Below are 23,879 nucleotides of genomic sequence, written 5' to 3' on the forward strand. Positions count from 1 at the left end.
GGAGTCGACGCGTCCTTGCTCAGCGCCGCTCCCGGGAGTTATTGCAGGCACTTTATGGCAGTTTCCGGCACAAGAGGGACACCAACGATCGGACCCAGTGTCCGAACCAAGCACGGAAATCAGCCAAGTCTGAAATCACGGTACTTGGGGGAACTTTGTGTCCTCTTGGCCGGAACTTCACTTCTCGATTCTTCTGTCCGGAATTACTTCCGGCTTGAGAAGATTCTGGACGCATACAAGATGGCGTCGCTTAGCACTTTTTCACTCTTTCTTCGGACGCATTCTGGACGTTTCCGAAATGGCGTCGCACTTTTGCGCTGGGCACTTTTTTCCAAAATGGCGTCTTTTTTCACAGGCTCATTTTTTCAGCCAAGATGGCGTCCTTTTCCACTTTCTTCGCGGCGTCTTTTTCCACTCTGGGCCTTGTGCCCACTTGCCGCGATAAAAACGACCCTCCGCCTTGCACTGTCTCCACACTCCCGGTTCACCAGATCCGGCTCGTTTGGACCATGTTCGGAGCGGACTGTAGATTTTGCACTTAACTGCCGGCGGACTTGGGGAACCGGTTTTGGGAGGATCGGAAATTTCGCAAGCAAACAAAACACTAGATTTCTCTTCACTAATTTCTATTTATTACTAAAATTAACTAGGTAAAAGATGTTTTCTAGCGTTCTTCCGACGATCGCGACGCGCTCGACTTGACGTCCGACCGGTTCGGCTGCTTGCGATAGACTTGTCTCGACGCGCTCACTTCTGCTCGCTGATCTCCGTTGCGCGCCAAAATCCTTCATGAACGTCTTCGTGCGCCGTTCGTTCTCCCTCTCTTTCTCTCTCTCTCTCTCGCTAAGGCCGTCGTCAACGGTGCGCTGTTCTTCTTCTCTTCGGGCGTCGTCGTCGACGCGCTGTTGCTAGCCGCGCGCACGTCGTTGCGCGCGTTTTTCTCGTTGTTGGCAACGACGCAGACTGGGTTGCCAACTTCTTTCTCGTTTTGGTCGCAGCAAGCGCAGTGCTGCCAAATCAAAACCAAAAATTTCTTCGAGCTGACAGATTCAGGCTCGAACAATTTTAAATTTTTGTATTTTTTGATTTGAATAAACCAAAGAAGACATACAGGCTAAGAGGCTTTTTAAAATATCCAAAAACCTGTATCTTAAGAATGGTTTTTCAATTTGATTTAATTTTGTGTTCGTAAAAATGTAGGAATTGCTTAGAATTCCTCAGAATAATATATTTCAAATCTAAAAATAATGCCTGTTTTTTAATTCGACTTTTTATACAAAAATTATGTTGAAAAAAAATAATGTTTTAAACAGATCTTATTTTTAGAAATGTTTCATATGATTAAAAATGTAATATTTTTAGCTATTGGACAAGTTGTTAAACATTCACTTGGTAGTGTTACCAATTAAAAAAAAAATCAAAAAAAATTTCAATGTTTTAATTCGCATTACAAAAAATAATACCTGAAATTCGATATTGTGCACCATTTTCAAGGTATAGTCATCTAAATTTGTGTTTTGTTAAAAAACCGTGACTTGTTCTACCTTTACAATTAATTATTTTCCTATAATTTGGCTTCAAAAATATTGAAGATTAGATCAATGGTTGCGTAGGTTCAGCCTCAGAAAAAATAACCTAAAATTTTTAAGTGACGATAATAAAGAAAGTATTGTAATACTTTCCGATCTCTCGGATGAAAATATTTTCAAGTTTTTCAAATCAATCCCAACATTTGAAAAGTCCTTTTAACACCTGAACTCCCAAGCTCGAGAAAAAGGGGAATTTCCGTTCCGAGCCTGGGAGCAGCCATGCCAGATATACAGATAAATCTGTATTTTACAGATTTTTCGATCCCAAAAATCACAAAAATATGTATACACAGATTTTTTAAAATTGATTATATTTAAAAAAAAATTAACAATTTAGTAATTGAATTATTTTTTAATATCACTAGAAAGCTTAAATCTGCTGTTGAGTTTTTAGAAATGTCTTGTATTGCTACGAATTTGACATGATACAGATAAAATACAGATTTATTTTCATGAAAATACAGATCTTCCATAAAATAATCTGGGAGCTTGCTTGGGAGTTGTGGTGTTAAACACTTATTTTTTTATTACATCAAATGGCAGGGTTAACTTGAAAATTTTGAAAATATTTATATTCGCATACTCGGTATAGATGATCAAGCATATCACATTATCAGCAAAAAAACAATTTTTTGATGGATATAAATCGAAACCGGGGCAAGATATCAAAAAAGTAAATTATTAGTTTTTCCATATTTTTCAAAAATCATGATTTTTTTTTGAAAATTTTGCAGCACTGTTAAATTAATCTTTTGAAAAACTTGTGCCAATTTTTGAGATTTTTAAAAAATACACAGTTTTTTTGCGCATTTATTTTTATTTAAAAATCGAATTAAAAAATGAGTTAATTTTTTTTGAGAGTAAATTTTTCGATTCCATATAACAAAAAAAAAGTCATTTTGTGTCATTGATCTACCCATACAAACCTCCATTTGAAAATAATAAGTATATATTCGAAAATCTGTATCTTTTAAAGGATTTTTTTGATCGATGTGGTGTCTTTCATAGGTGCAAGGAGAAATTTATGTTGGCGATTATTAAGTAATTTTTTTTTGTGAAAAATTTAATTTTCCAATATCCTCATTTTTTATTATTGGAATGTGTTTTAGAGACAAAACCCCTCAACTTTTCAGCCATAGAAATGTACGCCAAAAAATGTTGCCGCATAGTATGAATTCTTAAAAAAAATGTTTTGTGGAAAAAATAGAAATATTAGCCAAAAACATTTTGACTGCAGTTTGTAATACAGCAATTCCATTTGAAAAGAGCCTAAAAAAATGTCTGGGGGTTCTTTGGCCAAAATAATTCAACCCGTATTTTTTTGTTTGGCCATTAGCGTGACCTACATCGTGCTAGGGTGGTTCGAAAAATGGCAATTCTCGTAATTTTACGCAAAAAACACTTTTTTCAAAGAAATCATATCTCCGCGCCATTTCATCCGATTTTAGCTGTCTTAGACGCAAAAGAAAGGTGATTAAATTGGCGATTTGGGAAAAATAGTAAGATGTTTTAAAAATTTAGCTTAACTTTCAGAGAAAGTTGTATGAAAACTTAAAATGGCGTTTTGGCCGTGTTTGGACCATAGAGACCATAGACTATGTCGGAAAATATTTTTATCGGATTTCTCGGAAAATTTCTCAAAACATTCAAAAAAATTGGCGATGTTGAATCGTACGTTTCCGAGATTTGATTTTTTGAAAATAAAAAAAAAAATTACGAGAGCGACAAAAAATCAACTTTTTTCACTAAAACTTTTTTTTGCTTTCAAAATTGTTTGAAAACTAGTATGGACGAACTAACAACAACAAAAAAAATCTTTGTCGGAATTTTCAGAGAATTGCTCAGTTATTTGAAATCGTTTGTTTGCACACGGATTGGAAATATTTCTTTAAATTCTATAGATTTTTTTTGGATTCAAATACATATGAATAAAATAAAAGATTTTTTTTTATATTCCTGCATAATTATTGTACTTAAATTAATTTAAATAAACCATCAATATATTAGGTTGATATTTTCAACGTTAACAGCCATTTAAAATATATGAAATAGGAACAATATAAGCATTTTGTGAGGAGTGATAAAAGTAGCCATTTAAAAATTCCCCAGAATCGTTCGTTTCAGATATCAACAGTTAAAAATAAAACTTTGACGTTATGTGATGACTAATATTTGAGTGACAACATTGCACTACACAAAAATAATTTTGAAGAGTTATGAATTATTTGGGTCTCGCGGCGCAGGGGTAGCGGCTTCGGCTGCCGATCCCGATGATGCTATGAGACGCGGGTTCGATTCCCGCCTTATCCACTGAGCTTCTATCGGATGGTGAAGTAAAACGTCGGTCCCGGTTTCTCCTGTCTCGTCAGAGGCGCTGGAGCAGAAATCCCACGTTAGAGGGGAAGGCCATGCCCCGGGGGGCGTAGTGCCAATAGTTTCGTTTTTTCGTTTCGAATTATTTTTAAGCAAATGAAGTTGACAAGTCTAAAAATTCTGAATTCAGTGACTATTTATTTTGATACAAAATTTATGATCATCATATTTAATATTCAAAAAACCTCCTTCCATCCCACCGCACAACGCATCGAAAGCCACTCCAGAATCACTTGTGCCTTTGCCATCGCAGTTTCACGTTCAGTAACGAGCTCGATTTTGAAGTGGCAGATTGTAGTCTAATACCGGCCGGATGGCAGCCAGTGCCATCACTGCTGTTGATTCATTCAACGAGCGTTTTTTTCGGTGCTTGGACCTGTGGCGTGAGAATTTATTCCCTAATTTGATTAGGTTCGTTTGATTTCATTTTCAGTCTGTCAGAGAATATAGAGAGAAAAAAAAGAAGCGGATGCTGTTAAATAAAACAAGACCAGTCACGATTGAGTCATTATTCTAATTCTTGACCGATTCTCCTTTTTTTTCGTTCACAGATTTGATCACCATTCCGGATTGACTATACAGAGTTTAAGGCGAGCAGTCCTTTCTATGCCGACCACGAGTTCGATCAACACTAGAAGTAGTGCCAGAGGCAGTTGTAGAGGAGAGATCAAATCACGCAACACGATGACGTAAATGGGACAGAATTGCTACCAGATTGGACCACTTTTACACACGGAGAGAGAGAGATAAATTCGTCAAAAGCAGCACAAATCTACCAAAACACTAAAATACTAACCAAAATCGACTGAAAGGAAAAATCGAGCAAATCGGCGCTCAAGCTTTGTATGAAACAGCTCGTGGACATTCCGAAGCTTAAGCTGGCCACCAGAATGCTGACCCGGAGGAACTGGCTGCTGCGGTGCAGCATCCTGATCAACGTGGCCGTCCTGCTGTACCTCTGCAGCCATCTGCTGATTGGCGGGGGGAACTTTGCCCTCGGCCCGGCCTACATCATCTCGGAGGAGGGCATGATGAAGGCGGATGCGAGGACCGCCGGCCAGGGTCAGCTCCAGTACCGGACGCACATTCCGGCCCACCTGGCCCAGCAGTTGCGGCAGCAGGAGCAGGAACAGCAGGAGCAGGAGCAGATGATGCTGCAGCAGCAGGCACAGTCTCAGCAGCAAGGACACGGGAGTTTAGTATTAAAAATTCAGGAAAATGGGGTAAGTTTTGCTTGCTATCTTTTTTTTCTGATTTTGTGGGATGGACGTGATGGGACGACGACGATGACGAAGAAGGTGAATTGTGAGTGTGTGGTTTGTGTGATTAAGATGAAGGTTGGGAACGTGCCGGAGAAAAAGTGATTCGAGATGAATTAGTTATTCATGGCATTTTTCAAGTGTTTGCTTCACATTTAAGTGATGAAAATTATTTTTCATGAAAATTCTATCAAAATTAACAGATTGATTGAAGGAATTTTCAACTAGAAAAAATTGGATCTGGAAGTCACCTGTTATTACTGATTTTTACAAGATTTTATTTGGCCGTTGCAAATATTTTTCAAAGTTCATGTGATGCACGATGCTGGCCAAATATTGGTGAATGGATATTGAGATTATTCAATTGGTAATTTAACAATTAACCATTCAAATTTGACTAATAATTTGATGATGAAAGTAGGAAAATAAAGAATATTTAAACATGTTGTTTTTTTATTTGATAATCAGATTTTTTAACTTAGGATAATCGAGTCTAGGCTGTAACTTCTTTTTTCAAAACACGCTCAAAATACTGTAAAAATACAATATTTTAAATTTCATTGCATTTCAGAAATATCAAGTCAAATTGTTCCAAAAAATGTTTAACACCTTGTGCAATTGATGAAAACCCGTAATTCAAGAATTTCCTTTTAGCAAATTTAAATACATTTGACGTTGAGGTTACTATGAACTTATAAACCACAGATATCCGGTGCTGTAGTGGTTAGCGTGGTAGCCTCACCCCAGTAAGGCCTGGGTTCAATCTCAGACGGAGCCGGTGGCATTTTTCGAGACGACATTTGCCTGACCACGTCTTCTATCGGATGGGGAAATAAAACGTAGGTCCATTTGCGTAAAATTGGAGAACCATTAAAAATTGACAAATTTCATTAAAAAAATAACTTAATTTTTATTTCCAAGGTAAACTTCCAAAATTTGTAATAAAAATAGTTTAACATTACATAACATTACATTTTACATGTACGCATTTAGATTTTTTTTACCGAATCGATAAAATTTTGTTCATTTTGACAGATGGTTTACCGATCTAAACTTTACCAATTTTTCAACTACCGAATTCGGTAAAAAATCTAAGTGTGTAATATTATTAGAATTACGGTCGACTCTCTGGCTGTCGATCTTCTCGATATGAATATTGTCCCATGAACCGATGAATTTCTCAGTCCCTTCAAACTGCATACTTCGGTTGTCTTTATTCCTCGATATTTTCTCTTGCTTAAAGAATCTCTTCCTCGACGGTCCCTTGGGTTCAATTTGCTTTAAACATCTTTTCCGGTTGTCAATAATTTCACTTTCTCATGGCTTGCATAGACACTTTTCTTCGAGAAACGAAGCTTTGAAGGGTGTTTGACATTTATTTGTTTTTGTTTACTGGACGTTGCCATGATTCTCTCCCATAGCTGGTTAGCAAAAAAAAAAAACAAATTTCAATCGAGTCTTCATTTTGCATCGTTCTGTAAACTGAAGCTTCTCTTCCTCGACGGTCCCTTGGATATTGACAACCAGAAAGTCGACTGTACTGATAATTATTTCAAGTATATTTTTATTCTCTCTAATGAAATGTGTACATCTTAGTATCAATCTAGTCAGGTTGTAAATCGATAACTCAATAATATTAGCATCTAACGATAACAATAATGGTTATCGGGACGATAACGAAATAACGATAACTATTAGATTATCGTTATCGAAATAACGCTAACTATAGATTTTCGTTATTTCGATAATTCTATTGGCGATAATATTATCGACGATAACGGACGATAACTCATTTTTTAATCTTTTAAAAGTTGACTTAACTTTCACTTAGAATATATTTTTTAATAATGTTGTTATTTTCAAGGTATAAATATTTTTAAAAAAAAATCTCAAAATACCGTATATTAGGAAAATATTAAAATTTTCATAATTTTAAACGTGGGAAAGTTTTTAATTTTTTGAATTTTTTTTAATGTAAATTACTACAATTTTCACAAAATACCGTATTTTTTTCGAAGATAATCAAATTTACATCATTTATATGCATGCAATATGCGACGCATTTTTTTTTTTGTAGAAAACTCAAATTTAAACAAATTACCGTACTTTTTCGAAAAACACTCATTATTTTTACGAAGAAAAAATTTGCATGTATTTTAACTTAATTCTTTTTTTTTTCAAAAATTACTTAACTTTTACTAAATACTACGCTTTAGAAATACTGTTTTTCAAGTTAAATTATTAGTATTTTGAATAATATGTTATTTTGTGAAAATTGTAGCATTTTAAAAACAAAACTCTAATAAAATGAATAGTTATACAAAATTTTATTTCGTTTGATGCCCATAATGCAAATTATGAAAATTTAGTATTTAAAAAAAAACGGTATTTTGTGAAAATTTTAGTATTTTACAAACACTCTAATAAAACATTATTTTACAAACACTCTAATAAAACAATATTTCTTTACTACAAACAAAGTTTCACTTCGTTTGATACCCATACTAAAACTTATTTTAAAAAATATAGTTATCTGTGAAAATTTTAGTATTTTACAAAAAAATATGTAAATTGAAAATGCATACAAAATTTGTCTTCGTTTTATATTTGTTTTGTTTCATACTTCGATACTTACCCATTGAATTTTCGAAAAAAAAAATGATAAAGGTAGGTTATCGATATTGTCCCCTCGATAATTTTATCGTTAACAGCCTTGCATTCTAGTATTTATTTTCATTCAAAATGTAACCCAAAATTTTAAATTTTGAATGGTATTTATTTCCTCATCAATAGGCTTAGTGATTTTTCACGCTCAAAAATTGCAAATTTCACGGGGATCTTAATTTTAAAATACCAATTTTCACGGAAATTTCACGGAACGTGAAAATTGTTAAAAGTATTTCAGAAAATCTTATTCTAAAATTACAGAAACTACTTTTTTAGCTTCATCACATGTAATGTTTCAAAAAGAGTTTAAAAAATCTTCGCTAAATTTGAACGCAACACAGAAAATGGTTTCCTTATTTCCAAAAAAGTTTCGCGTGGTTTATGGATGGGCACAATATATATTTTATTCTGAAACGAATTGTAGGATATTTGTATTCATTTATTGAACTGTTTTTTTTTTCTATTCAGCTAAAAAGCTACAAAGTTGTTGCTCATTTGCATCTATTTTATGTTTTTTTATTTTACTGAATTTCAAATTAGAGCATAATTTAACAATCTTTTCTAGCCAAATGATAAAAATAACTTTTTTGCGACATTTTGCACGGTAAAAATATTTTTCGTGGTTTTCATCTCACTCACTAAATTAAAAATAAAAGGCAAAAATAATTCTATCTTCAAAATATTATTCAATATCAGTGCAGAAAACAAAATAAAGTGGTATTTTTTAGCTTCCTTGAGAACTATCCACCATCCACCTAAATATTCAAGTATTGTAAAAATTTAGCAGGACTCAGAAAAAAAGTCTGAAATGTTCTTAAAATATGATTTTAAAGTTTGAAAATACTCTACGTTTTATCTAGAAAAACAAAAAAACTTTCATTTAAAATTATACCTTTAAAAAAAAAGAAGTCAAGAAAACGGAAATCATGCTTTAACTTTGACTGATTTTTGTTAACATCATTAAAGTGTTAGCAATTTTATGTTAATATTTGTTTTGCAAACAATTCTTCAAATAGTAAATATCACACTTTTCAGTAGAAAACCATTAAAATTTTCCTAAAAAGTCTTTCTAGATGAAATATCTATTATGTTGTTATTTTAAGGACTTGATACGAGCACATTGAAAAATTTCACGAATTTCACGGTGTCCGCGAAATCGTGAAAAATCACTAACCCTACTCATCAATATTAAACGGATAAAAAAGCGCAGTAGAATATTTGATGTTCCGTTATCCGGGGTGACATTGATAGGTTTTTTAGAAAATGTATAATTCGAATCAAATACAAACGGAATGGCTTGAAATTATATTGAGTTTTGATTTTTTTTTTTCAAATTGCCTCAAAAACGTAATTTTCTATAAACAAGCTTGAAAAGTTTCATTAGTTTATTAACTGTTATCATGTGAATATTGATGAATAGGATTTTTTGGATACTTAAAAAGTGACATGATTTTCTCAATGAAAGTCCTTGATTTTTTTAGTCTCGAAAACATGTTTACCGGAAAGCTCGTTCAATTTTCAACAAGTTTACCTTTGACAATTCGGCAATGTTTTATCATTCGGTGGCTTTCAATTTTGTTGACTTTGTTGCTGTTTATTAGTGAATACAAAACAATGGGCTACAATATAATTTTATGAATGAATTTAACATTGCAGGTTCAGTATCGTTTAAGCCAGCTCATAAGTGCCAAATTGATCATATAATGGACGACGTTTTCATCACACCCATCAATTCTCAAACTCATGATCAAACAGCCGAAATTTAAATCAAATCATCAAGTCACTATATTTCGCAAAGTGGTCGTTTATTTCTTTTAATCGTCTCATGCACATCAAAACTCAACAGTCACGTTCCTGTTAAGGTTGTCTTCCCATTTTTTTTTACTTTATCAAATATTCACAAGCTCTCTCTCCTGATGTCATTCGAAAAGTGCAGTGTTGCCAAGTGCGTCCAATTTGCATCCCTTCATGTTCCGTAACCAGCCAAGAAGAGAGAAGATTGAGGTCGTCCGCACTCAAATCCCGGCGACGACGACGAATGCTAAGTAATTCCGCAAAAGTCTGGTGTGTGACGAATGGATGGCGGCGGGATGGACAAGAGCAATCATTAATATTCACCTGGCACTGGCAGTGGCCTGCACTTTGGCGGATGACTCTGGAAGACAGCGGAAGCGCTAACCAAATATTTCAACTTGCAAGAGTTGGGGTGGGAATGGGGGGAGGTACTTGAACTCAACGAACTAAAATGGGCAAAAAATCTGTTATTTTTGCGTCTGAAAAGCGAGAAAAAAAGTGTCTCTGTTTGTGCGACTTCCAGGAAGTCGCGAAACATTTTGCCAAATTGCACTGCTGCCGTGCATAATTGGAGACTTTTTTTGCTCTGTTGGTACCTCCCCGAATTAATGTTGGTTAAATATTTGTCCGGCAATTCTTCACCTTGGCCCCCCACAATCGCCACCGTTGCGTATAATCTGTGAGAGTTGTTCACCTGGCCGTAACGGACCCGCGGACCACCAGCAAGTGTCACCAAAAGTTCGGGGAATCTCCCAGAATTATAATTAGTACTTTTGATGAAAGCAGCGAGTTTTGCGCTTAGCGGTTTCCATGTTCTTGGGGTGCATTCAACATGTAGTCTCTTGTTGACAAGATAAGTTGGAATGGAATGGCCAACTTGAACGAAGAGCTTCCGCTTATTGAAGAGAATGTTGACCCTTTTTCAACTGTAAAGAAATTAATTAAATGAGAGCTGCAATAAACAATCCAGTAAGGTGAGGAAGGCATAACAAAAACAAAAGTTGAATATTTGACAACTAAAGTCTATTGAGTATCAAGAGTTCAAGATCTGGCAACCCTGTTAGAAAAAATGAACAATTAGACAAAAAAAAAACATCTTAAAGGGCATTCTAATTTAGCTACATAAAACATATCAAGATTTGAGCTTTTAAAAGTAAAAAAATAAGTTATAAGTAAATTAGGCAATTCCACTCAGAATAAAGTCCGAAGACATTAAGATCTGGCAACTCTGAATACAATTATGGGAAGTTAAAAAAAAAACATATTTTTAAGGCCGTCTATTGGGATGAAGAAGGCATACAGGACTGAAATATAAAGTAACATTTAAAATATCAGATCGTGTAAAAGTTAAAAACTGAAATGGCATTAGCTTAAATTGACATTCATACTTTGGAATTGAAATATCTTACAAATAATTCTGGGTTGTCAGATCTTCAATGTTTATGATAAATCGGATAAGTCTAACCAAAATCGACACAACATGTCATTTCTGTTGCTACTTTTCCTAAAATTCACGACACCCGGCCTTGAAAAAATATAACATCTTTACTTATGTGTTCATAACATAAAACATGATTTTCAGCTTTTCTAAATAAGCAATCATGGTCAAAGAATTACAAATGCATTCATAAATTTGTTGAACTTGTTAAATTAGTTAAATTTGTTAAACTTGTTATTTTTTATTAAATTCGTATTTTTTTAAATTTGTTATTGTTTTTAAATTTATTGTTTATTTTTTAATTTGCAAATTTTTTTTGAATTTGTTATTTTTTTTTAAATTTGTTTAATTTTTTTTTTAATTTGTTAATTTTTTTAGATTTGTTTTTTTTTTAATTTTTTTTTTAATTTATTATTTTTTTTCAAATCTGTTATTTTTTTTAATTTGTTGATTTTTTTAAAATTTGTTGAGTTTTTTTTTTAAATTTGTTGAATTTGATAAATTTGATAAATTTGATAAATTTGATAAATTTGATTAATTTGATAAATTTGATAAATTTGATAAATTTGATAAATTTGATAAATTTGATAAATTTGATAAATTTGATAAATTTGATAAATTTGATAAATTTGATAAATTTGTGGAATAATCGCAAAAATCTTTTTAGCTTCCGACCTTCTTTATCCGCGAAAGAGAGAAGAGGTGAAATTTGCAAATTATCAAATCATCAAATAAAAAAAAAGATATTGGGTAATTCTCTCCCGCATAAAAAAGTACCATATAAAAACTTTTTTTCATATGGTAATTGAACTTTAAACTATATTGTTACTACCATTTCCAAAAATGTTTGACTACTATTTTAAAAATGGTATTTATATGGTTGGCATGAATTTTTACTATCTCACAAATGGTTTAACCATCTGGCATAAGGGTGGTTAGCAATGGTAATCTAAAAAACTCAGTACTATTTTCGTCAAAAAAATGTTTGTTGTATGGTAAATAAATGGTTTAAGTACTATTTGGCAAAAGGTAACCTTAAATCAAACAGTTCACAAATAGTTTAATATAGTTAAATTTTAATTTTGGGAAATTGAAAAACGATTTCACAAATAGTTACCATTTCTCAAAGTGTCATTGTATGATCCAATATGGTAATCAAATGGTAATTTTTTATCCGGGCTACCAACTCACACGAAATCGGGAAAAGTTGCCCCGACCCCTCTTCGATTTGCGTGAAACTTTGTCCTAAGGGGTAACTTTTGTCCCTGATCACGAATCCGAGGTCCGTTTTTTGATATCTCGTGACGGAGGGGCGGTACGACCCCTTCCATTTTTGAACATGCGAAAAAAGAGGTGTTTTTCAATAATTTGCAGCCTGAAACGATGATGAGATAGAAATTTGGTGTCAAAGGGACTTTTATGTAAAATTAGACGCCTGATTTGATGGCGTACTCAGAATTCCGAAAAAACGTATTTTTCATCGAAAAAAACACTAAAAAAGTTTTAAAAATTCTCCCATTTTCCGTTACTCGACTGTAAAATTTTTTGGAACATGTCATTTTATGGGAAATTTAATGTACTTTTCGAATCTACATTGACCCAGAAGGGTCATTTTTTCATTTAGAACAAAATTTTTCATTTTAAAATTTCGTGTTTTTTGTAACTTTGCAGGGTTATTTTTTAGAGTGTTACAATGTTGTACAAAGTTGTAGAGCAGACAATTACAAAAATTTTGATATACAGACATAAGAGGTTTGCTTATAAACATCACGAGTTATCGCGATTTTACGAAAAAAAGTTTTGAAAAAGTTACTTTTTGCGTTTCTCTTTGTTTCGTCGTCCGTGTCTGTCCGGGTGACCATGAACGGCCATGATCGATGACGACCAACTTTTTCAAAACTTTTTTTCGTAGAATCGCGATAACTCGTGATGTTTATAAGCAAACCCCTTATGTCCATATATCAAAATTTTTGTAATTGTCTGCCCTACAATTTTGTAGAACATTGTAACACTCTAAAAAATAACCCTGCAAAGTTAGAAAAAACACGAAATTTTAAAATGAAAAATTTTGTTCTAAATGAAAAAATGACCCTTCTGGGTCAATGTAGATTCGAAAAGTACATTAAATTTCCCATAAAATGACATGTTCCAACATTTTTTACAGTCGCGTAACGGAAAATGGGAGAATTTTTAAACCTTTTTTGGTGTTTTTTTCGATGAAAAATACGTTTTTTCGGAATTCTGAGTACGCCATCAAATCGGGCGTCTAATTTTACATAAAAGTCCCTTTGACACCAAATTTCTATCTCATCATCGTTTCAGGCTGCAAATTATTGAAAAACACCTCTTTTTTCGCATGTTCAAAAATGGAAGGGGTCGTACCGCCCCTCCGTCACGAGATATCAAAAAACGGACCTCGGATTCGTGATTAGGGACAAAAGTTACCCCTTAGGACAAAGTTTCACGCAAATCGAAGAGGGGTCGGGGTAACTGCTGTGTGAGTTGGCGGAGAATTACCCTATTTTTATATTGTACACCTAATTTTAAAACTGTTTAGAAAAAATATATATTTTAAAACTTTTATGACACGACTTCATGGTATCATGTTTCACAAATATTGCTCGAATAAAATCGTAATTTGTGCAACGATCGCTTCAATCCCCAATCACCACACCAATTTCCTCATATTAATTTTTCACAATCAATTTCATTTCGCTTTCCTCTGCTGCTGCTGCCACTGCTACCGCTGCTGATGGAAATGAGGTTAAACCCGGTCTGACCTTTAACCATGGGTCAATTATTTATCCGTAGTATCAAGTGGGGAGCTCACCACTCAACGCAAACATTATTTTCATCCACTCACTGACTGACCCCACACACATACTAATTTATGTATAAAAGTAAATATATGTAGTTCACCAATTAAGGGGCCCACTACTACCTCATTGCTGGTGGTGGTCAAGTGTAATTTGCTTTTTCCTTCTTTTGGACCGAACATGCTCGATAATGATATGGTTCATGTCCTGAGCTTTAGTTGGTCGATGGTTGGTTGGTGGCTGACTAGTAGAACGGAACCGAAAAGGCCGCGCACTTTCGCAACAACGGTTCGAACGGACGGATGGTGGACCGTCAAAGGAAAGAAAATCGATCTCGAAATTGATGCCTTCTACCGTGAGGGGGTTTCGACGTTCTTGAATGGCCGTTGCGTGTCCAAAATTGTTATTTTTTTTTATTTTTCATCTTTGAAATACACAGAAAAAAATGATGGTAATATTCATCAGGAAATGGTGACAGATTTTGTGTCGAAAAAAATGTGTAATATTACATCAGAATATGATGAATTTTCATCAGTTTCTGGTGAATATTCATCAGGTTCACATTTATACAAAATTTTTAGGTAACATCAAAAAAGACCTTCCAAATTTCCAGCATTCCAAAATTCAACTTGTTTTGCTGTGTACTCTTTAAAATTTACATATTTTTCCTTCTTTTGCAAATTTTTAAACATTATACTCAAAAAATTAATTAGACTAATAAAAATATGACAAAACAAAAAAAAGTAAATTAAAATAACAAGCCATGGTACACCTGCTTATTTTTTTGCAATCATAAGTTTTCTACATGGGGAAACAGCATGTAATTCCATCGTAATGTTGGCATATTAGATCAGTTGGAAGTGAACAAGCAAGTTTGAATCATTGTTTAGCAAAATAAGTAATTTAAAATGGCGAAAATAAATGGATAGCGTTTGGACCGACTCCTTAACCTGCCAATCATATGCGAACTTCCCCTATCTTAGTAATGACAAAATAATTTTTAAACTATTTCTTACTGTACATTGGAATTTTATAAAATATAAAATTACTGTAGATTGAAACTAATCATGCTAAATCAGAATAAAATAGTAACACTAAAAACAATTACCTTCTTCTTTTTTAAACTATTTTTCATTAAGAGTTGGATACTCGAAATTTGGTGATTTTATAATTTTCAGATTTTTTTCACGTTTTGCGTTTTATTAAATACTTTATGAAGGAAAACCATCCCTGAAAAAATATGTTTGCAGTGCTATGAAAATTTCGTGCAAATTTTTCTTTGAGACTTTCAAAATTGGACAATTAGTTTCGGAGATACAGCCTCACAAAGAATTCAAATCGATGGAAATGAGTTTTTCTAAGAGTCACCTAAAGAAGCCTGTAATTTTCAACAAACGATATCTCGAAAACTATTGGTTCGATTTGCAATGTTAAAAAGTGGCATTTTTATGAAATTTCTGATCCTTTCTATAAAAATAACTGTATTTTTTAACAAATTTGGTTAAAATTATGAAATTAAATATCTATTTTCTGACCTTTTGAAGTTATTCTAGATTTTAAAATTAAGAAATCATTTTTAGTTCAAAAAAATTCACAAAAGTTCAAACGCCAGTTGAAAATTAGAGGATAATTATTTTATGATTGAAAATCAAATTTTCATCGATTCGGCTGTTTCTCAGAAACTTTTTGTTCAAATCTCAACGTCTCAGAAAATTGCTCGTAATTTGCTCAGTCTTTCAACATTATTTTTTGGAGCTCCTTTTCTTTCAAGATTTTTTTTAAATGCAAAAAAAAAGTAAAAGAAATCGAAAATGTATACCCAAAAGTGGCTATAACTTGAGAACGGTTGGTTTCATAAAATAATGTAAGGTACTTTCAATTGCAAATTCGATTCAGTTTTCAAAATGATTTTAAAAATAATCCGTTTTTTCGACAAAAAAAAACACTTTTTTTCATAAGTTCATATCTCCTTAACCAGATTTTTTTCTATGACTCACAAGATGTCTTTTTGAGTCCTCTAGAACAAATAAAAAATCAAAAATTAAAAAAAAAAGTGGATTGGCAATTCTACTGGTGATAAAATGTTTAATAAAATGATCTGATATTATTTCCGACAAATCAAACTTGCAATAGAAATTGTTAGCTTCGTTAACTACGGTTATAGGTACTTTAATGAGAAAATCTTCAATAAATGTTCACTTTTGCAACTTTTCATGTTTGCATTATCGAAAATCTGAATTTGACACAATTTACCTTTTTCAACTTTGTTGATCGGATAACTGATTAAAATTTTACACCATCCGAAGCATCGAAAATTTAAATATCAAAAAATATGTATTTTCTGTTTTTTTTTTTTTCAAAAGAAAGTGTAAGAATGTCAAAAGAAAATAACGGGAAATAGCTTTTCCGTGTGCTTTTTTTACTACAAATTCCTTATCAGAACTCACAACTTTACTGAAGACACCAAATCAATCAGAAGCTCCCAAAATTGTATGGAGATCACGAAAAAAATAATTATTCAAAATAGATTTTTTAACATGTTTACAGCATGGATAAAGTTCACACACGTATCAAAATTACGAAGAAAAATCGAAGTGCAAAATGCAGAGCATTATTCTCATTAGAATTTTGGGACACTCAAGTGCCATTAAGCCACCGCGGCGTCCCTCCATTAATTCCGGCGGCTGCTCTTCTGATTGATATGAATTTGTTTGCTCGTAAAGGTCATCAAAAGATGCGTGTACGCTAGGGTGCCCAGAAAATAAAGCTGGTTAAAAAAATGATTTTCATGCAAAAATTTCAATTTTAGATCGCTAATTTTTCAGGGTCGAGTTTTACAGCATTGGTATGTTCTACAATGTTGCAGAGCATTACATTTCCAATAAGAATCTCACTCTTGGGAATATTTGGATGAGAGTAGTGCACCTTGCAGACAAAACCATAAGGAAATTAAGTATTTTATACATTTTTAACTATTTTGCCATACAAACTTCACCCTCGAGTATTAATGGGTAAATGTTGACCAATTTTGCTCATATTTGGCCCAGGGTCCTAAGAAAGCTCAAGAAACAATATTCAGCTTGTAAAGCGAAGTTTTAAAAAAATGTTCCATGTTCTGGGCACCCTAGTGTACGTCGATTCCATAAAAGTGCCTTCACCAATATCCATCAAACCACAACTTATGAGATCCTTTTGCGAAAATGTTACAAGAATCTTTTCATCTTTCTCATCTTGATGGAGCTAATTGTTGCTAAAATTTTTCTTTCTTTTTTTGTTGCAGATCAGTGTCCAGGAGGTGGCGCCCCAGCAGCCGGGTCAGAGTCCGGACCAGCTGACCGAGGGTGGTGCCGGAGTGGGCGAGGGAGCCGGAAGGGGACACGATGTAGATAACACTAATAATAACAATAATAATAATAACAACAACGTAGATGATAGTCGATTCGATGTGCCAACAAACGAACCAAGCCAGAATGGTCCCAACGGGTCAAACAATAACAACTACAACAACATCAACAATCGAGGGGGCACCGAGGTGCTGTACCAGGATGGTGGAAATGGCCAGGGTGTCAACGGTGGCGGCGTCGGCGGAGCTGGACTCCTGAACGTCAGTGACATCTTTTCCACCACGGCGTCGATCGATTTCGACGTGAAGCTGAGGTAAGTGATGAGAGGGGGTAATTGTAATTATGGGGTTGTTTAAACGATTTTAATCAAAATTAATTTTCAAGTGATCTTTAAAAAGCATGTTGGGAAAATGACCCTCCAAATTATTTTAAAGGAAGCCTTAAGGTGTAACAGGACGTTGTTTTTTTTTAGTATTTTTTGTTAAAAAATTTTAAATTGTAATAAATAATTTAAAAAATATTCTCACGATTACAAACCAATGGAACTTTCATGTTTCGCAAGCTGCTTGACATTTCACGTGTTCATTAGCTGTGCGATAAAACAATTTACCCTACCTCATGACTGTTGAGGTTCAAGTATGCAACTTTTAAAAGCAATTTACTGCTTAATGAGCTCGCGAACGTTTTGCTAGTCAAATGTTATAAAACACTCAAGGCGTTGTTCACACTTGTTTATTGTTTATCTGTTGTTGTTGTTAAGCACTCGTCACGTTTGTGCCCTTGAGGCACCAATAACATCATCTGGAGACAAAATAAATCAATCTCACTTCCCTACTTCCGCAGGTCCATCCTGAACTGTCACGACCGCGACTACGAGCCGTACATCGGCCAGCGCGGTGACTTTTGGGTGCTGAAAAACTACGTCCGGGCCGAGCACGGCGAGCTGCGGTGCCACGAGGCGATCACCTACACCACGCACGCCGACTACACCTTCCTGGACAATCTGATCCCGCTGCTGGAGAGGTACGTTTGAGGTGATGGGGCCAAGGTCGCGAACAGCTTTTTATGGGTATTTTGAGCATGCAAGAGATGTTGGCTGAAACTTTATTGGAGACGAATTTTATGGCGAAAAAAACAAGAACCGCAAACGACCCGTAGATAACGAGAGAGAGACCCCTCTTTTGAGGATGGGAGTACTTAATTTATTTGCAATTAGCATCTGTCTGGCGCCGAACGTGTGTCTGCAGATGGCCACCAGTGATTTTTAAAAAAGAAATACAGTCCAGACTCGATTATCCGAAGCCTCGATTATCCGATGTTTCGATTATCCTTTTATTCCAAGCTTTGTGCACTACAAAAAAAAATACATTTATACTTTAGAGCAAATACAGACCAAATCAGGATTTTTCTGATATTTTTGTAAATGACCCTTTCCGATTTTAATTAACCATTGTTACGTATATGGAGCCAGATACATTCGAGTATGACATTTGACAAAGGCGTTAGTCATTTAAATATTATTTTTATTTTATATTTTAAATATTGCTATATCTTGGAGCCGTATAAAAAAGACAAACTTGTAGGGAATCGCACGAGCTTTCTGAAAAAATACACTGAAAGAAACATACACGTCACTTTTATGTTTTTTTTTTATGGTTTAAAAGTTAAAATTTAAGTGATGCCACAATTTTTTTCGTTCAGAATTTTTGAGGAAATATTACAAAAAGACTCACGAAAAAAAACAAGATGGTATGTCTCTCCTTTGAAAAAAATAATAAAAAATGCTGAAATCATTTAGGCCGTTGCAAATGTTTTTAAAAGTTTATGTCGCCCCCCTTTTTCAAAATCGGTTCAAAAAATCAGGGGGCAAAAACATATTTTTTCAAAGAACTTCAAAATTTTAAAGGAAATAGAAGTCTAACCAACTGAAAACAATAAGAAATGCATTTTCCTGCGTTTAAAATCATATTTAGCATGTCTGGGATCGATCAAAAATATTTTCAATTTTTGTGGAATTCCATCACAGCAAAAAGTTTTTTTTTTCGGCGAAAACAAAAATCTCTTTAATACTTGGATATTTTGAAAACTAATGATTGCAAAACAACTAGGCAGGTGTAAAATGCACTTTAAAATACTTTTTCCATTCAAATGTTGAGACCATGGCTTGTTATTTACATTTTTTTTGCGTCTTTAAGTTAGTATTTAAGTTAGACGCATTTTTAGACTAAAATTTTTCGAAAATTGTTCAGTTTTTTGCTTTTAAAAAAAATGAAGGAGCAAATTGCAAAAAAAATTCGAAGAGCTGAAATAATTGTACAAGTTTCATTCTAGAACATGCTGATCGTACAGTTGGTTACTGTAATATAGGTAGTAGAGTGTAACAAAAATGACTTTTTGGCGGGCATTCAGGGGTTTGTTCCGGTGGGCATACTGAGCCCAAATCCCAAATATGAGCTTGATTGGACGTAACAGGAGCTGGCGCTCCACCCTTCAATTTTAAATGGGATTTAACCCGTAAAAAAAGATTTTTTCAAAAATGTCAATTTTTGAGGCATTTTGGCCACTGAAGCGTTTACCAAAAACATCACTGGCGTGTAGGCCAGATCCTTGCGCATCTTTTGGTATATATAACATTGAAGTTTGGAGCACCCTGGAGCTCGGTACAGACCTTCAAAGTTTGGCATTTTTTCGAAAAACTGGCCCCGGCAAAAAAGATATGCGTCGCGTCTCGCGACGCCCGAGACGCCATTTGATTTTGCTGGGACCGATTTTTCGAAAAAATGCCAAACTTTGAAGGTCTGTACCGAGCTCCAGGGTGCTACAAACTTCAATGTTATATATACCAAAAGATGCGCAAGGATCTGGCCTACACGCCAGTGATGTTTTTGGTAAACGCTTCAGTGGCCAAAATGCCTCAAAAATTGACATTTTTGAAAAAATCTTTTTTTACGGGTTAAATCCCATTTAAAATTGAAGGGTGGAGCGCCAGCTCCTGTTACGTCCAATCAAGCTCATATTTGGGATTTGGGCTCAGTATGCCCACCGGAACAAACCCCTGAATGCCCGCCAAAAAGTCATTTTTGTTACACTCTAATAGGTAGCTTCCTAAAGTTTACATTTTATGAACAATGTATTTTTTTCGATATTAGCCTTCATTTTTCAAATGACGAGATTCGTTATATATTCATTGTAAACTATGAAAGTTTTATAAAATCATTTAAAATAAAATAATTTCAAATGTTGTAAAATTACTTATTATGGTCATTTTCAAATGTAATACTTGATTAATTTTAATGGCATAAGTGAGCAATTCTCTAAGAAATCAGTTGCTAATATTTCGCTGAAATCAAACTTTCGGTGGATATATCTTGAAAACGGAGCCCTAAATAAAAAAATCTGCAAAGTACTTTTCGACTGCAAATTCAATTTTACATTAAAAAATGAGGTAAAATTTTGTGTGCATGAAGTTTCGATTTTTTCCAAAAATCACTATTTTTTCAAAAAAAACATAACTTGACGTCAATTTTTTTACTATACTTCTTTATGGCTCAAAAGTTGCGGGTTTTTGTTTTTTTTTTAAACATATGAAAAAATCTCGAAATTTAAAAAAGTTACGTATTTTGGAAAATAGAGTTTTTGTGAAAATATGTTAATAAAAAATCGGCAATTTTTTTACGTGTTCCTATTTTTCTGAATAGTCCTCATCAATACTTATAACTTTGCCCAAGACATCAAATCAATCAAAAAATTCCTTAAAAAGTTACAGATTTTCGAATATTTACGTACAATTTTTGTATGGACAGCTTCCAAAATTGTATGGAGACTTGTATGGGTGAACCAATGACACAAAATATCTTCTTTGGTCATAGGGAAGGCCCCCACAAAGTTTGAGCCAAATCATAAAATACAAATAAAATCCATTTCTGGTTTTACTAGAAAATTGCTCAAGTAACGTTTTTTTGTATATGAAAAACATACATATTAGAGTGTAACTAAAATAACTTTTTGGCGGGCATTCAGGGGTTTGTTCCGTTGGGCATACTGAGCCCAAATCCCAAATATGAGCTTGATTGGACGTAACAGGAGCTGGCGCTCCGCCCTTCAGTTTTAAATGGGATTTAATCCGTAAAAAATTTTTTTTTACAAAAATGTCACTTTGGCCACCAATTCTTTTACCAAAAACATCACTGGCGTGTAGGCCAGATCCTTGCGCATCTTTTAGTATATATAACATTGAAGTTTGGAGCATCGTGGAAGTTGGTACAGACCTTCAAAGTTTGGCATTTTTTCGAAAAATCGGCCCCGGCAAAAAAGATATGTGTCGCACCTCGCGACGCCCGAGACGCCATTTGATTTTGCTGGGACCGATTTTTCGAAAAAAAAAAATGCCAAACTTTGAAGGTCTGTACCGAGATCCAGGTTGCTCCAAACATCAATGTTATATATACCAAAAGATGCGTAAGGATCTGGCCTACACGCCAGTGATGTTTTTGGTAAATGCATTGGTGGCCAAAGTGCCTCAAAAATAGACATTTTTGTAAAAATCTTTTTTACGGGTTAAATCCCATTTAAAATTGGAGGGCGGAGCGCCAGCTCCTGTTACGTCCAATCAAGCTCATATTTGGGATTTGGGCTCAGTATGCCCAACGGAACAAACCCCTGAATGCCCGCCGAAAAGTCATTTTTTGTTACATCCTAATACATATCTTTTCAAATGATACTAACTATTTTTGGTTCTTTTTTTATTCACTCCACAGGTGGAACGCCCCGGTCAGCTTAGCGATGCACGCGCCCGGCACCGACTTCCAGCCCACCGTCAACGCGATCAAGTATCTGCGGGACTGCCTGGCGGAGAGTCACCTCGTGCGGCAGTTTGTCACGTTTCATATTTATTTTAGTAGTAAACATATTCCAAAAAACGTAAGTTGATCTTTTGTTTCAGTGTAATTGTTTGATATTAATTTCAAAACTTTTTTATCAAGGTTCCTAAGTACGAGAAAGTATTAGAACCCCCCTACAACTGTTCGCTGCCGGCGCCGTACTTTAACGTGTCGAGCTCGCAGCTGTACAAGACGGCCAAGAAGCTGCTGTACCCGGTCAACGTCGGCCGGAACATTGCCCGGGACGCGGCGATGACGCACTTCATCCTAGCTAGTGATATCGAATTGTACCCGAATCCGGGCCTAGTGCATAAGTTCTTAGAGATGATAGCTAGAAACGAGCCGGTGCTACAGCGGAAGAACCCAAGGTTGGTCGAATAACCGCTTAACTGAAACAAATCATCACACTACATTCTTACACTTTAGGGTCTTTCCGCTGTCGATCTTCGAGGTGGACAGCACGTCGCCGGTGCCGCGGGACAAAACCGAACTGCAGGAGCTGCTGCGGAACGGGAAGGCCATCTCGTTCCACAAACGGGTCTGCTCCAGCTGCCACGGCGTGCCCAAGTCGAAGGAGTGGATCGCGGCGAATGAAACCGATGGTTGGTTTTGAAAATTAAGGTTTATTGTTTATGAATACTGAGAATTTTTTTTTTCTATTTTTTAGATCTGGGCGTGTTCCACATCGGAAAGCGGGTGGGGTACTTTGTCCACTGGGAACCCATCTACATCGGAACGCATGCCGATCCGCACTACGACGAGCGGTTAAGTTGGGAGGGCAAAAGTGATAAAATGACGCAGGTAAGATTTGATACAAATGTTTCTTAAAATTCTTAAAATTCTTAAAATTCTTAAAATTCTTAAAATTCCTTAAATTCTTAAAATTCTTAAAATTCTTAAAATTTTTAAAATTCTTAAAACTCTTCAAAATTCTTCAAAATCTTCAAAATTTTCAAAATCTTCAAAATCTTCAAAATCTTCAAAATCTTCAAAATCTTCAAAATCTTCAAAATCTTCAAAATCTTCAAAATCTTCAAAATCTTCAAAATCTTCAAAATCTTCAAAATCTTCAAAATCATCAAAATCTTCAAAATCTAGATTAAATTTTCAAAACAACCTATCCCTCATGGGTTTCCTATGCAGATAGGGCCTTTTGAAAATTTAATCGAGAAATCTTCAAAATCTTCAAAATCTTCAAAATCTTCAAAATCTTCAAAATCTTCAAAATCTTCAAAATCTTCAAAATCTTCAAAATCGTCAAAATCTTCAAAATCTTCAAAATCTTCAAACTCTTCAAAATCTTCGAAATCTTCAAAATCTTCAAAATCTTAAATATCCTAAAATCTTAAAATTCCTAAAATATCCTAAAATCTTAAAATTCCTAAAATCTGAAATTTCTAAAAAATCTTAAAAATCTTTAAAAAAAATTAAATCTCAAAAATTTTAAAAATAAAAAAAAAATATTTTCTTTAATTTTAAAAATTGCATGACTTTTTTAAATTTTTTTATTTTTCAATTTGAAAGTTCTTTAATTCTTTGACTTCATCTTCTGAAAGCACTTGTGAAATATTGTATAAATTGAGCAAAAAGCTTAATTTCAATCCAAGTAACCATAGAAAATGCATCAGCCTATGACTCCACACTGAATCAAAAATAACGGTTGAATTCTTTGACTGTCGCGATGAATTGATTCAAAACTTTTGCTTTCTTCCCTTCCAG

The 23,879-nt window shown here is 34.2% G+C and overlaps 1 protein-coding gene across 2 annotated transcripts in view; it reads left to right on the forward strand.

Moving 5' to 3' along the window:
• Positions 1-23,879, forward strand: part of LOC120417351 (beta-1,4-glucuronyltransferase 1) — a 128,241-nt gene that overhangs the window by 99,530 nt on the left and 4,832 nt on the right. Inside the window, exons 1-8 of one of the 2 annotated variants that reach the window (XM_039579364.2) lie at positions 4,230-4,373; positions 4,514-5,185; positions 17,217-17,593; positions 18,124-18,303; positions 22,038-22,200; positions 22,263-22,528; positions 22,587-22,762; positions 22,828-22,961. In XM_039579364.2, the coding sequence (XP_039435298.1) occupies positions 4,808-5,185; positions 17,217-17,593; positions 18,124-18,303; positions 22,038-22,200; positions 22,263-22,528; positions 22,587-22,762; positions 22,828-22,961 (1,674 nt within the window). In that variant the 5' untranslated portion in view covers positions 4,230-4,373; positions 4,514-4,807. Of the gene's footprint in view, positions 1-4,229; positions 4,374-4,513; positions 5,186-17,216; positions 17,594-18,123; positions 18,304-22,037; positions 22,201-22,262; positions 22,529-22,586; positions 22,763-22,827; positions 22,962-23,879 lie in introns of those variants that run through there. The other variant, XM_039579355.2, reaches the window with a different exon arrangement.

The sequence above is a fragment of the Culex pipiens genome, chromosome 2, assembly GCF_016801865.2.
Source record: "Culex pipiens pallens isolate TS chromosome 2, TS_CPP_V2, whole genome shotgun sequence".
Taxonomy (NCBI): domain Eukaryota; kingdom Metazoa; phylum Arthropoda; class Insecta; order Diptera; family Culicidae; genus Culex; species Culex pipiens.